This window comes from Rhinoraja longicauda, chromosome 10, assembly GCF_053455715.1.
Source record: "Rhinoraja longicauda isolate Sanriku21f chromosome 10, sRhiLon1.1, whole genome shotgun sequence".
Classification (NCBI taxonomy): Eukaryota; Metazoa; Chordata; class Chondrichthyes; order Rajiformes; family Arhynchobatidae; genus Rhinoraja; species Rhinoraja longicauda.
Genome location: NC_135962.1, coordinates 36659050 through 36673214, shown reverse-complemented (window position 1 = coordinate 36673214; position 14165 = coordinate 36659050). Strand labels below are relative to the sequence as shown.

The following is a 14165-nucleotide window of genomic DNA, read 5'->3' as shown; positions in this document are numbered from 1 at the left end:
GGAGAATTCATTGGTCATATGGTTGGGTTACAAGCTATTTGTGAAGTATCAGCAGCTAAACAGGGCTGAAGTTGTTTAATGCACAGCATTAAGTTATGGGAGAAAGCCTGACAAGCCCGTGGTGTTTTTATCCTTTTTGGCGGATACATTCTGGATCCTTTCCAAAAAGGAAAAAGGCAACATGGGGAGGAGGTTGTAGTCAGGACTGGCTTTTCACATAGCATAGGGAGACTGCTGGTCCCCAAACCTTGCCGGACGCGCGCACCGCCACCGGTAGCTCAGCAGCAGGTTCATGTTTCCCGCCAACCGCCTCACGTCACCGTCAACACGCGCCTCTGGCTAAACATCTCTTTAGATCGTCCTTTCAACCTGAGCGCCATTTACCTGTTTGTTCTTTTGCTCTTTTCTTCGTTTTTAATGTCAACCCTCAAAGACGTTTAATCCGATCGGCGAATTTTACATCTTCGTGACCCACCCCCTCCTCCCGACGCCACATCCGACGGCGCGTGGTTCCGGCTGCGTGAGTGCGAGTTGATAAAAGGGAGGCGCCAGTGGTTCGGCGGCCCGGCTGTGTGTCTGTCTGGGCGGGCGGGAGAGAGGAAGGAAGGAGGGGAGGAGGGAAGGAGGGAGAGAGAGAAGGAAGGAACGAAGGAACGAAGGAAGGAAGGAAGGAGGGAGGAAAGAAAGGAAGAAGGAGGGAAGGAGGAAGGAAGGCAGGCAGGCACGCATGTGCATACACACACACCGTAAGTCCCTGTCCTCGCGGCCCAGCCGTTGGAGCAAGCGGGAGGTGGAGGCGGAGGAGGCGGCGGCGCGCGCACACCACACCGTAAGTCCGTGTCCCCGGGAACGTGGCTGGCGCCGCTGCTCGCGGCCCGGCCGTTGGTCCCAGTCCCGGCCCAGCTCCCCGACCGTCGGAGTCTGCTCTCCTTCCCCCCCCTCCCACCCATTCATTGACGCGACCGTCGGCTTCTCCTCCAGCCGCAGGCCCCGTGTAGACATCGGCTGGGTAACGCCGGCCGAATGTCTGCTGGGCCTGTGTTTATAGGCCTGGTGTCTGAATCCACCGTCAGAAACTTAAATTCAAACAACGAACCAAATGTAATAAACCCCATTCCCACACCAGCATCTCGATCGCAACAGATCTCGAATCTCTGCAGTAGCTCTCTAAATTGTTTCACCATGTACAATAAATCTAAAAGTGATGACTGTTTTATCAGCAGTGATCAAGAGTGTTTAATTGCCATTAGCAGCGACAACGGAGAAATCCTTTCATTATGCAGCTTGACAAGCCCAATAATACAGATAAATATGTAATAATCAATAATACAATAAATTAATAATAGTAAACTGTAATAGTGTAAAACCGAAGTTCGTAATGCAACCAAAGACACAGTCCATGGAAGATAATAATTGCCAAGATTAGTAAGTTGTGCAGAGTTGAAAAGCCTGATGGTTGTTGGGAAGAGGCTGTTCTTGAAGCTGGTGATCATGGTTGTCAGATTCCTTCTGGTTTGTTTGATAAGTTTGAAGCTATCGTTGTAGCCTGCAGTACTCCAGAAACGTTGTTTGATCAACTTTGAAGATTTATTTGGGGCATCAATTAGGCCTCAATGCGCTTCAATACTGTCAATGTACACTCAGACTGAATATCCTTTGTCTCCTGGGGTGGAGAATCATAAAAACTCATAACCCTCTGAGTGTTCAAATTTTTAAACCATATACTCTCCGTCCTTGTTAATTATCAAATATCCAATCCAGAAAACAGCTCGGGGTTTAAATTGTTTGGGCCTAATCAAAATTTGGAACTGTTCTAAATAACGCACCTTTACCATATGTTGTAGTTCAGTCTTGATCGGTTCATATCACATTATTAAGCCATGGGTTCTCCAATATTTGATCTCTATTGTCTGAACACTACTGTAACTTGTCTTTGTAACATCTCAATATAATGCATTTAAGTATGGGCTCTGGTGTCACTTTTGCTCAGAGTGAAAAGCAAGGTCAACAATTGCTCCAGCTTTACACACCTTTAGACTGACAGTCCATTACTGTACTAAAGGGAGTTATGCATTGTTGCAGATGTTGCCTTTATGACTTAAAACTAAGACATTGTCTGCTGTTCCTGGCTGATGTAATGTGAAAAAAAAGTGAAGGGATTATGTGCAACATTTATCCTTCAATCAATACTGTCACAGAAGGCAGTGGAGGCCAATTTCACTGGATGTTTTCAAGAGGGGGTTAGATTTAGCTCTTGGGGCTAAAGGAATCAAGGGATATGGGGAAAAAGCAGGAACGGGGGTACTGATTTTAGATGATCAGCCATGAGCATATTGAATGGCAGTGCTGGCTCGAAGGGCCGAATGGCTACTCCTGCACCTATTTTTCTATGTATCAGGTTATTATGATTTGGTGCTCTGTGGCAGCCTATAGTTTCAAAATTGACATTATTTCCTATATTTTGCTTCAAAAGTTCATTCGCTATAAACTTCCATATGAGCCAAAAGACGTGAAAGATTCCATATAAATCCAGTTGTTTTAATGCCCGCTTACCTCAGTTGTTATAGGTGATTTATTCAGCCATGCTCTTTCCTCCTCCCTATTCTCACTTGCTCATCCTCGGTTTACTCTGTTTACTGAGAGTCTGTTTACTCTCCATATGAACTGTAAAGCCTGGTAGCAACAACTGTAATTGGTATTTCTTTCCTTAAATACTAGATTTAGTAACTTGGGGCTGAACATTTTAATTCAACTGGCATAGTTTAAACTCTTTTATTCTTACTGGTAAGGAGTTCTTTCCTTACAGCAGTCCCTACAAAATGGTCCATATAAATTGGCATATTGATCGGCACCACATTAAATGTGCACAAAGATTTGAGACTATCTGCATCTTACTTTTCAAAAGAACATGTCAAAGGCACATTGTGAGATTCATCTAGAAGACAAATTAATGCATTATATCTTAATTATAACTGAGGTTAAAAGTGAAAGGCATATTTTATCATCACCCTTTCACATGGTAAGCTTTGTTTTTAAATAAAAATCTATATGATAATCTCTCACAGGTGAACAGATGTAATGGGATAATTTGCTTTGTGCACACTTGGATCAACACCAGTAACATGTGATGTATCAACAAATTCATAGGAATTCGTAGCTAAAATGTTCTCAGCCTGCCCAAAATTTCATTTTTTTTATACTTCTCTGAAAGTAATATTTGATTGGCTTTGTGACAATTTTATGAAATTTGCTGCTTAGAAATACAGTTGGTGTTGCTTTTGCCTCATTTGACCTAATTGCTATTCGCAACTATTTCAGCAGTTTAAGAAATTGCTCACGACCATTTCCCGTGAGGATTAAGTTGGCATTGAAGGTTGCCAATTAAACCCTCATCTTGTAAATGGATAAATAAAAGTTTAGAAATTGAACTTTTATGAGTCAACAGTGGCTGATACTGAAATCCAAGTACTACAGGTGCTGGTTTAAAAAAAAGTACTGGTATAACTCAGTGGGTCAGGAAGCATCTCTGGAGGACAGAAAGATGACATTTTGAGTCAAGGCTCTTAAGCTGATGATACAGCAGGACGATGCTGTAGTGCAACACGATGATGATTCGGGGTAAAATCCTTTTTGCTGGAATCTTGTGTGAAACAAGAACGTCAGCTTTAATTACTTTAATTAAGTACTTGGCATTTGAAACTAGCTTTTATATAGCGTTTTCATGTAGAAAAAAAATCCCGGATTCTTAAATAAAAAATTAGCACCATCTCCAAAACATTGGTGGGGTGACTTTTAAAAAAACTCGTCTTGGAGAATGGGCAGTATTGGGAAGGAATTTCAAAACTAATGGCATGGTTAGCTGAAGGTTTGAAACAAAGGAAATAACACAAAATTTCTGGAGCTTGGGAGGAGTAGGATAGTCATACAGTATGGAAATAGGCCCTTTGCCCAACTTGTCCATGCTGACGATCTGTGCCAGTCCAGCCTGCCCGTGTTTGGCTCATATCTCTTTAAACCTTTCCTATCCATGTTCAAATGTCTTTTAAATGTTATTGTACTACCTGCCTCAACTACCACCACTGGCAGCTTTTTCTTTATACCCACCACCCTCTCTGTGAAAATAATTGCTCCTTGGGTTTCTATAAAATCTTTCCCCTCTCACCTTAAACCTATGCCCTCTGGTTCCTGATTCCCCTACTTTGGGTAAAAGACTCTGCATTCACCATATCTATTCCCATCATGATTTTTCTGTCTATAAGATCAGCCACCTGTGCTCCAAGAAATAAGGTGCGAGCGTGCAAAACCTTTCCTAACACTCAGGCCTGTAAAGTTCTTGTAAATCTCTGCACACTTTCCGTCTTAACAAAATCCTTCCTATAGCAGGGTGACCAAAACTGAACACAATACTCCAAGTGCGGCTTTACCAATGTCTTGCACAACCGTAACGTAACATGTCCTCATTCTTTAGGGAATGGGAATTCCCCTCTCCCATCATAGATGAGGCCCTTACTCATGCCTCCTCAGTACCCCGCAGCGCCGCCCTTGCTTCCCCCTTCCCCCTAGTCGCAACAGAGACACCCTAGTCTTTACCTCCCACCCCATCAGCCGTTGCATTCAACACATAATCCTCCAAAATTTCCGCCATCTCTAACGGGATCCCACCACTAGCCACATTTTCCCATCTGCACCCTTTTCCGCCTTCCGCAGAGACCGTTCCCTCCGCAACTCCCTGGTTAACTCATCCCTTCCCACCTGAACCACCCCTCCCCGGGTACCTTCCCTTTCAACCGCAGAAGATGCAACACCTTTCGCAATATCTCCTCCCTCGACTCTGTCCAGGGACTCTGAAAGTCCTTTCAGGTTAGGCAGAGGTTCACTTGCACCTCCTCCAACTTCATCTACTGTATCCGTTGTTCAAGATGTGGACTCTTGTACATTGGCGAGACCAAACGTAGACTGGGAGATCGTTTTGTGGAATACCTTCGTTTAGCTCGTCTAAACCTATCTGATCTGGTTGCCGGACAATTCAATTCTTCCTACACAGACCTTTCTGCCCTAGGTCTCCTCCATTGTCAGAGAGGCTAAACGTAAATTGGAGGAACAGCATCTCATATTTTGCTTGGGCAGCTTGCAGCCCAGTGGTATGAATATTGATTTCTCTCACTTAAAGTAGCCCTGGCATTCCCTCTCTCTATTCCTCCCCTACCCAAGTTGCACTAATTTCTCATTTTCACCCTACAAACAGCTAACAATGGCCTATTTCTTTATCATCGTTACTTTTTTGCATATCTTTTATTCAGTGTTCTTTATCTCTCCACATCATCGTCAGTGTCTCTCGTTTCCCTTATCTCTAACTAGTCTGAAGAAGGGTCTCGATCCGAAATGTCACCCTTCCCTTCTCTCCAGTGATGCTGCCTGTCCCGCTGAGTTGTTCCATCTTTTTGTGTCTTCTCTACTCAATACCCTGACTGTTGAACACCAATGTACCAGAAGACGCCTTGATCACCCTATCTCTCTGTAACACAAATTTAAGGGAAGTATTTACCTGCATTTCTAGATCCCTCTGCTCTGCAACACGTTCCAGAGTCCTGCCACTCACTGTGAAGGTCCTGCCCTGGTTTGACTTCCCAAAATGCAACACCTCGTACTTATCTGCATTAAACATTAACCTTTCTTCAGCCCAATTAATCAAGACCCTGCTGTCATTTTTGATAACCATCTTTGCTGTCTACAATACCGCCCATTTTAGTGTAATCTGCAAACTTACCAATCATGCCTTGTACATTCTCGATCAAATAATGTTATTTGAATTTGCAAATCTCTGGCCAGGGGGTATGTGCTGTCAGGTGATTCAAGTTTATGGAATATTCCTTATCAGTCTCTGGTGAAAAAACATCTCTATGCCACATGCTAAAAATGAAGCACTAATCTTGTTTTTTTTATTTTGTAGATTTAACCTTTTGAAAATGCACGGTGGAGTTGTCTATGCAGCCATTGAATGAAGTAACTCCAATGTGACCTACTCAATACATAAATATATATTTTGCTGTTCGGTTTGATGTGACACTGGGGACCTGAATGAACTGATACTCATTTGAATTTTCAACAATCTAAAAGTTAGTGAAAGCAATGTCACAGCAAAGAGGGGCAACCGCTCCCAACTTGGATGTAAAACCCAAGGTCGGCCAAGGAAAAAATGTTGATCGTAGAGACGGTTATGCTTGGAGTGGCAAGAAACGTTCACGCTCTTCGAAAGTAGAAACGGCTTCAGATGGTGAGATTGGGGATGCAGCTGGCGTACTATCGGTCGCTCCAAGACAGGAGGAAAAATGGAGCCCCCCTGGACCTGAGCTGGATCTTGAAGATTCATGTTCTCGTAAACTTTCCAGCCGATCATTGAAGCAAAAGATACAAGATGCTGTAGCTCAATGTTTCCCTCTTAAAGTGCATAATCATAAAAACTCTGTAGCTCTGATTTCAAAAAGTAAAATTCACATTCGTGATCTAGTGGATAGTTGTCCATTTTCAGTTGGAATGGAGTTGGCTGAAAAATGGGACTTGATTAATTGGCACACAATTCCATTAACTCAGAACTGTGGAGTTTGCAATGGTTCAACAATGCGATTTGGTGAAGATGAGCTGGAAGAAGGATGCAGAATGAGTATTGAACTGGAGGCGAATCCATCAGATACACAGATTCACAACCTTGAAGTGATTTCTCAGATTCATGCTTTGCACAGAGAAAACTCTGAGGTGGAGTCTGGAATGAATGAATTGCCAGGTGATAATGGTATTGCATTTCCTTCAAATGATTCAGACTCTGATGAGGAGCTGATAGCTCTTTTCACAGATTCTGAAAATCAGACAAATATCAATTTGGATTTTAATAATGAACGCAATTGGCTAACGCCCTTTCACAAATGCCAGACTCAGTTTGGCTTCATCTATCGCTTAGTCCCAGATCTATTTCGGATCAGTAATAATCCATGTTACTGGGGTGTAATGGATAGATATGGAGCTGAGGCTCTGTTAGAAGGTAAACCAGAAGGTACATACTTACTCAGGGACTCTGCACAAGACGATTATCTCTTCTCTGTCAGTTTCAGGCGTTACAGCCGCTCTCTTCATGCTAGAATTGAACAGTGGAATCATAACTTTAGCTTTGATGCCCACGATCCCTGTGTTTTTCATGCACCAAGTGTAACAGGCCTCTTAGAACATTACAGTGACCCAAACTCGTGTATGTTCTTTGAGCCTCTGTTGTCACTCCCACTAAATAGGACTTTTCCATTTTCACTTCAGCATCTTTGCAGAGCGGTTATTTGCAGCCATACAACCTATGATGGCATTGGTGCCCTTCCTGTACCACCATCGCTGAAAGCTTACCTGAAGGAATATCACTATAAACAAAAAATAAAAGTTCTTAAGATCAGTGCGCAACAATGGCATAGTGGATTGAAAGGAAACCAATGAAGGTTGCAAGAAAGATTAAGGACCACCAGGAGCATCTCTACGCCATTTTAAAAAACCTTGAATCTTAAATAGGAAATTACCAGTACTTTATTTTGTCACAGTTTGTTTAAAGACTGTTAGCTTTCATTCTTTATTTGTGTAGTTGTTATTTTTTCCTTCTCAACAGTGCAATTAAACATAATGTACCTTTTGCGCTTATCTTCGAGACACCATGACAGTTTGGTGCTTTTGCCAACAAAACATTTTTGTGTCATATTGGAATGCAGTTTTCAGACTGAAAGTGTTTACATTCACAGTGAAATGTACTTTTAGAAAGTCATGAAACCATTTAGCATGCGTATCAATTTTATTTGCACTGTTTTTATACACTTTAAAGATGTTCTTTAATCTAATTTTCTAAGTTATCTGAAGCTTCAAGTATGTAACATGAATTATTGCAATGTAGTTTTTAAATTAATTTTGAGTAAAATCTCTTAACATAAATATTGCTTTGTTTTGTATTGAATAATGGAACTTATGTTAAATATTAATGTTTCCGTCCCTTCTCGCCCAAACCACCCATTCCCCGGGTACTTTCCCCTGCAACCGCAGGAGATGTAATATCTGTCCCGAAACCACCTCCATTCAAGGACTCCAGCAGTCCTTCCAGGTGAGACAAAGGTTCGAGTGCACTACCAGCTCCCACTGTTATCTGGACTATACTTCTTCCCACCCTGCCTCTTGCAAAGACACTGTCCCCTTCTCTCAATTTCTCCATGTCTGCCGAATCTGCTCCCAAGATGAGATTTTCCATTTTAGGACCACGAGATATCCTTGTTCTTCAATAAATGTGGTCCCCCCCCCCCCCCTCCCTGCTGTCATAGATGGATTATTTACCCATGTCCCTACTATGTTTAGTAGTTCGGTTCTCGATCCCCCTCCCTCCCAGACAGAACAAGGTTCTAATTGTTCCTATCTTTCACCCCACCAGTCTCCACATTTGCCATTTCCGTCATCTCCAACGTGATCCCACTCCAAGTTACATTTTCCCATCCTCGCCCCTTTCTGCCTTCTGCAGAGACCACTCACTTTGCAACTTCTGAGTTCACACCCCTTCGCACGCAAACCATCCCCTCCCTGGATACTTCCCCCTTAAACCACAGATGTAACACGTCCCCTGTACCTTCTTCCTCATCTCCATTCAGGAACCCCAGTAATCCTTCCAGGTGAGACAGGTTCACTTGCACCTCCTTGAAACCTCATCTGCTGTAACTACAACCCACCCACTCCTCCCCCTTCTTTCCTCCTCTCCCCTTTGTTGCACCTGGACTCCCCTTCCGCTTGCATTCTTTCCTCAAGCTTCACAATTCTACAATCCTTTTGTCTCACACCTGTCTTTTTATCTCTGGCCCTTGTCCAACCATCTCCCTATCAAAATCCCCCTCACCTATATCAAATTGTTACCTGCCTAGCTTGGTCCTGCCCATCTTCTCTTCCAGCTTTCTTGCCCCTCTACAATCAGTCTGAAAAAAGGTCCTGACATGAAGTCACCTATCCATGTTCCACACAGATGCTGCCTGAACTGCTAGGTTACCCCAGCATTTTGCGTCATTTTTAATTACTGTATCCAACATTGACGAGTATCTCATTTTATGTAACATTTCCCAAATGGTCCAACAAAAGATGAGGAAAGCAACTTTCCAAATGTGCGGCACTGTAGAATATAGGTGTGACAAGCATGCCTTTCAGCTTTTTGGACATTCAGGCAGAACTTTGAAAAGAACAGTGAGCAGGGCATTGCCTAAACCATGGGTTACCAGTGAAAGCTCCTGTTATTTCACTATAGCTCGTGCAGCTTTTTAATAAAAATATCATGCAAAATGCACTTTTATCTGCCCCATTTTATGCCCCATTCTTTGGCATATGTGCATTAAAACACAAATGTCAGAGATTTGTGCTGCACGGAAATAGGCCCATTCTGATCTTTTGGCCCATCTACATTGATCCCATTTACCTGCATTAAGTCTATGCCTTGTCTATTTAAGCGACTGTCCAAATGTCTCCTAAAAATTATGATTGTTGTAGTACAGTGCAGAAACAAATCCTTCGTCCCTTTCTTGCTCTAACTTGGTTAGAGTTGTTGCCAAATCAAGTTGTGGTACATCCTGATAGGATTTTGCTTTCTTCAGTAGATCTGTAGTAGATGGTAGAATTTGTTTGAGACATTTACTTCATTTGTTTTCTGAGAAAGTAAAGGAATTGGTGTGCTTTTTTGGCCACAGCTTCAACGTGGTTGGTCCAGGACAAATTGTTGTGATACTTGTGCCCACAAAATGAAGTTATCAACTTTGGCATCATTGATACTGACGCGCGTCTACACCATCTAATTTCCTGAAGTTAATAACTTGGTCCTTTGACTAACTGACATTAAAGGGGAGATAGCTGGCTTGACACCATTATCAACCTATCACCAAATTTAGTAACAGCAAATAAAGGATTGAGACAATTGTATCCAATTAATCAATGGCACAATGATTGGCAGCACTGTAAGTGTAGATAAAAGCATAACATTTAAAAGGTATTAAATGAATACCTTTGAAATGTTTTTCTGCTCATGAATTTCAATGTGGCTATTGGAAGGTTAACTGGGGTACGTCTTTCTATGTATTTGGTGAAAATTAGGAATGTGGAGGACCAATGGAATTTGGTGACTATATATACATAAATCACTAAATATGAAAAGTACAAATAAAAATCAAAGAATAATTACAAAAATAATTTAAATATTGATACAATTCCATTAATGAAGCAAAATACATAGCTTTAATATTAACAAAAAAAATGGGTGTTGTGCCATGAATGATATTGGGGAAATGATCAAAGGTTTTGGTCAAGGAGGTAGGATTTAAGAATGATCGTAAACAAGGAAAACGAGCTAAATAGGTTTAGGAAGATAATTTCAGAGTTTAGAGCCTTGGTGCTCCAAGCGATTTTTTTCTTATTTTCATGGCAAAATTTGCTTTCTATTTGTTTTGTTTTTTGCATCATGGTGTGCCCTTTTGATGCAGACGTTCATAATATGTCATAAGTTTACAAGTCATAGGAGCAGAATTAGGTCATCAGCCCATGAGTCTACTCTGCCATTTAATCATGGCTGATGTATCTTTCCCTCTCAACCCCATTCTCCTGATTTCTCCCTATAACATTTGACATCCTTACTAATCAGGAATCTCAAACTCCGCTTTAAAAATACCCAATGACCTCTGCAGCCATCTGGGGCAATGAATTCCACAGATTCACCATCCTCATCTCCTTTCTAAAGGTACATCCTTTTATTCTGAGGCTATGCTCTCTGGTCCTAGATTATTCCACCAGTGGACAGATCCTCTCCACATTCAATCTATCCAGGTCTTTCAGTATTCGGTAAGTTTCAAAGAGGTCATCCTTCTAAACCTCAGCGAGTACAGGCCAGGCCCAGTACCATAAAATGCTCATCATATGTTCACCTAATCATCTCCAAGATTGTTCTTGTAAACCTCTTCTGGATCCTCTCCAAAGCCAGCACATCCCTCCTCGGATATGAGGCCCAAAATTGCTCACAACACAATGTTTTGAAGGTTTTTGCACTTTTTCACTATTTAAAGGAACATTTTCTTCGTGACAATGCTTTGAAGAACTTTCAGAGAATTTATGAACATTATTGTTAGTCTGTGATTCTCAGCATGGTTTTGCATTCGGGTTCAGCCATATGGTCATTTCAATATCAATTACTGCTGTGTACCCTCCTTCAAAGAGTCTGAGATACGATGTCAAATAGCTCTCAGTAATGATTCTAATGCAACCACTATTGGCTCAATTATTGGATAGGATAGGGAGGGAAACAGACGACACTCAGCAGATTGATTTCCCGCAGTCGGTTTTCCTATATTTTATAGCTTATTCACAATACTCTTGTTTTTCTCCTATCAGTACTTTATATTAAAGGATGTAACTTGCGTTGATTCACGGCATCCAGTTGCCATAAAGTACTTTACAACTGATGAAGTATGCTTTGAAGTCTCGCCATTTCTCGATGTGATATTAGAAAGCATCGTATTCATTTGCAAAATTTAGCATCCGCAAACAGTAATGTGATAAAGACCTTGATAATCAGTTTTAATAATGCTGATTGAAAAGTAAATATCAGCAAGGATGCTAGAGATAGCTCCCTGCTTTTTTTTAAATAAAAGACAGTGAAATACTCTGTCCATCTGAGGTAGACTTTAATATATCATCCAAAAGATAGCACATTTGTTTATATACCATTCACTCAGTCAGCCTAAAGAATTGTGGCATTTTATCATTGGCACTCGAACCCATAACTTTCTGCCTCAAGAGACATGATGCTTATCACCAAGGCAAGGAAATTGTAAAGCATTGCTCTAATTCACAGAAAATATTCTAAAGAAATGTACAGCTTGCTTTTTTACTGCTGTTGTAAATCAAACACTCACTTCCAAGTATGTGATGTAGAAAAGCTGTGAACTTTTTTTTCAAGTAAAGCCAACTATCAGACTTGGCACAGTTACCCATGATGGCATCTGCCAGGTATCGTGCTTTTCATTTTAAATTGACATGCAGAATCACTTGAATAACATGGGCAAAAAAAATAGCACTGGAACACTTTTACATGAAGATGGAAGAGGAACCATTTAGGTAGTCTCTAATGGCTGGATTATTGATTAAGAGATCAATACAGCTTCACTTCCTACATCCTGAAATAATACCCTATTTGTAAAACAAATCACTATTGATATTTAGACAAGGAAAAATAAATGCCATATTAAATTTCGGAGGACTCTACATTATATATTAAATCAGTACAGATTATTTATTTGTGGACACACTGCAGTTTTTGCATTAAGGCCTGGTTTAAAACTGACATTTGATACTGATGAAAGGAGAAGAACAGCAAACCAATGTTACCTCTGCACATTTTAGTTGTGACTTTCAAAGCACTCAGCAGAGAAATGAAAAACGATGTCGAGAAATGAAAAGAACAGGTGGGGAACAGATTAAAACAATTCTGTTGTTTTAATCTTGGAACATGAAAATCAACCTTTCAAAAATTGTGAAATCATAATGAATGAAGGGTCTCTACCCGAAATGTCATTTATTCCTTTTCTCCAGAGATGCTGTCTGACCCGCTGAGTTACTCCAGCTTTTTGTGCCTATGAGAGATTACAAATAGTAAAATAGTTAGGTCTGGCCTATTCCCTATATATGTCATTGTCACAAGCAGAAGCAAGCAGAAACTTAATTTGCGACAGACCCGCAGATTTCACAACATATGTACAATCAATAAACCAGGTAACTAGTGTTAAATAAAATCAACTAAAAATACTTATTAAAAAAAATAACAACAAAATTAAAATATAACTTCTTACTTTTCCCTTTCATTGTTGCAGTCTTCCAATTGCGCATCCTCAATATACAAACACCAGGTTCACAGAAGTAACTTAAAGCTGATATATTAAAATAAGGAGCCCCTTATACAGGTTGAACACTATTCCGGCATCCTCAGTTCCAGGGCCTTTCTGGATTATCTGTTTTTACGGACCAAGAGAGGTCGTAGAAACATAGAAAATATGTGCAGGAGGAGGCCATTTGGCCCTTCGAGCCTGCACCGCCATTCGTTGTGATCATGGCTGATCGTCCCCAATCAATAACCCGTGCCTGCCTTCTCCCCATATCCCTTGATTCCACTAGTCCCGAGTCAGCTCTATCTAACTCTTAAATCCATCCAGTGGTTTGGCTTCCACTGCCCTCTGTGGCACTTGATAATGAAACGACAGTACACCCCTGGCCCGCTAATGACACCCCTCCTGTGTCTCTAAAGCACCATGGAGTGCTGGAAACTTAATGGTGCTGTAAACTTAAATAAAACAAATGTAAACTGAGTGTGAATGGAATGATCCGCCGACCCATCCCCAGCTCCCACCCTCTCCCCGGCCATTTAGAGCCCCACTGCTGACTCACAAGGTGCACCAACGAGCCCTTCATTACCAACCACACGGTCCGGTGACACGGCTGTTGTTGCGGTTCACGTTGTAGCTCCTCGGGCCAGCGTTTTCTTCAGGCCGCCACGACTGACAGAAAGTACTCACCTGCTGCTGTTTCATGCCGTGATGGGTGGCTTTGTCCCCTCCCTGCTTGACTGCTGCCACCTTATCCTGTTGCTCTGTCCAGTTGTCCTCTTTCCCACTCACCGCCACCCTCCTCCCACATCCGTCCCTCCTCCCATTGGTCTGTCCAGGTGCCCTCTTCTTCACCCCCCCCCAACACACTACGACCTTCTCCCCGTATCCACCGCATCCTTCTCCTCTGGAGTTGCCAACGTACTCCACCTTGGAAGGACAGCAGGTGAGAGGGGAGGGAGCCTCACGGTGACCGAGTGTCTTATTATAAGCAGTGGCCTGAAGAAAGTGCTGTCCCCTGGGGCCAAAACGTGAGCCGCAACAACAGCGTATCACCAGACCGTGCGGTGAGCTGGTACACCTTGCGAGTCAGGAGTGGGGTCAGCAGCAGGACCTCTAAACAGCCGGGGAGATGGTGTAAGCCGGGAATGGGTCGGCAGATCCTTCTGCCATGTTCAAAATCCATTATAAGGTTAAAACGAGGGTTTACTGTATTGTCTTTGCGAAATTGTTAAGAGAGATGTTTGAATTTCAACT

The 14165-nt window shown here is 42.0% G+C and overlaps 3 protein-coding genes across 5 annotated transcripts in view; 1 reads left to right on the top strand and 2 right to left on the bottom strand.

The window, feature by feature from the left end:
* The window catches only part of wdhd1 (WD repeat and HMG-box DNA binding protein 1), a 57248-nt gene extending 56755 nt beyond the window's left edge, over positions 1 to 493 (bottom strand). Inside the window, exon 1 of one of the 2 annotated variants that reach the window (XM_078407181.1) lies at positions 385 to 493. The gene's annotated coding sequence lies outside the window, so the exon portion shown is untranslated. The remainder of the gene's footprint in view (positions 1 to 384) is intronic. The other variant, XM_078407180.1, reaches the window with a different exon arrangement.
* Positions 1 to 14165, bottom strand: part of gmfb (glia maturation factor, beta) — a 449169-nt gene that overhangs the window by 280767 nt on the left and 154237 nt on the right. The window lies entirely within an intron of this gene.
* LOC144597365 (suppressor of cytokine signaling 4-like) lies at positions 599 to 7908 on the top strand. 2 transcript variants are annotated; one of them, XM_078406656.1, is made up of 2 exons: positions 599 to 829; positions 5951 to 7908. In XM_078406656.1, the coding sequence occupies exon 2, from the start codon at positions 6130 to 6132 to the stop codon at positions 7471 to 7473; it is 1344 nt and encodes a 447-aa protein (XP_078262782.1). In that variant the 5' UTR covers positions 599 to 829; positions 5951 to 6129; the 3' UTR covers positions 7474 to 7908. The 2 variants fall into 2 exon arrangements, with proteins under 2 accessions (XP_078262782.1, XP_078262783.1); XM_078406657.1 differs by lacking the exon at positions 599 to 829 and adding an exon at positions 2795 to 3019.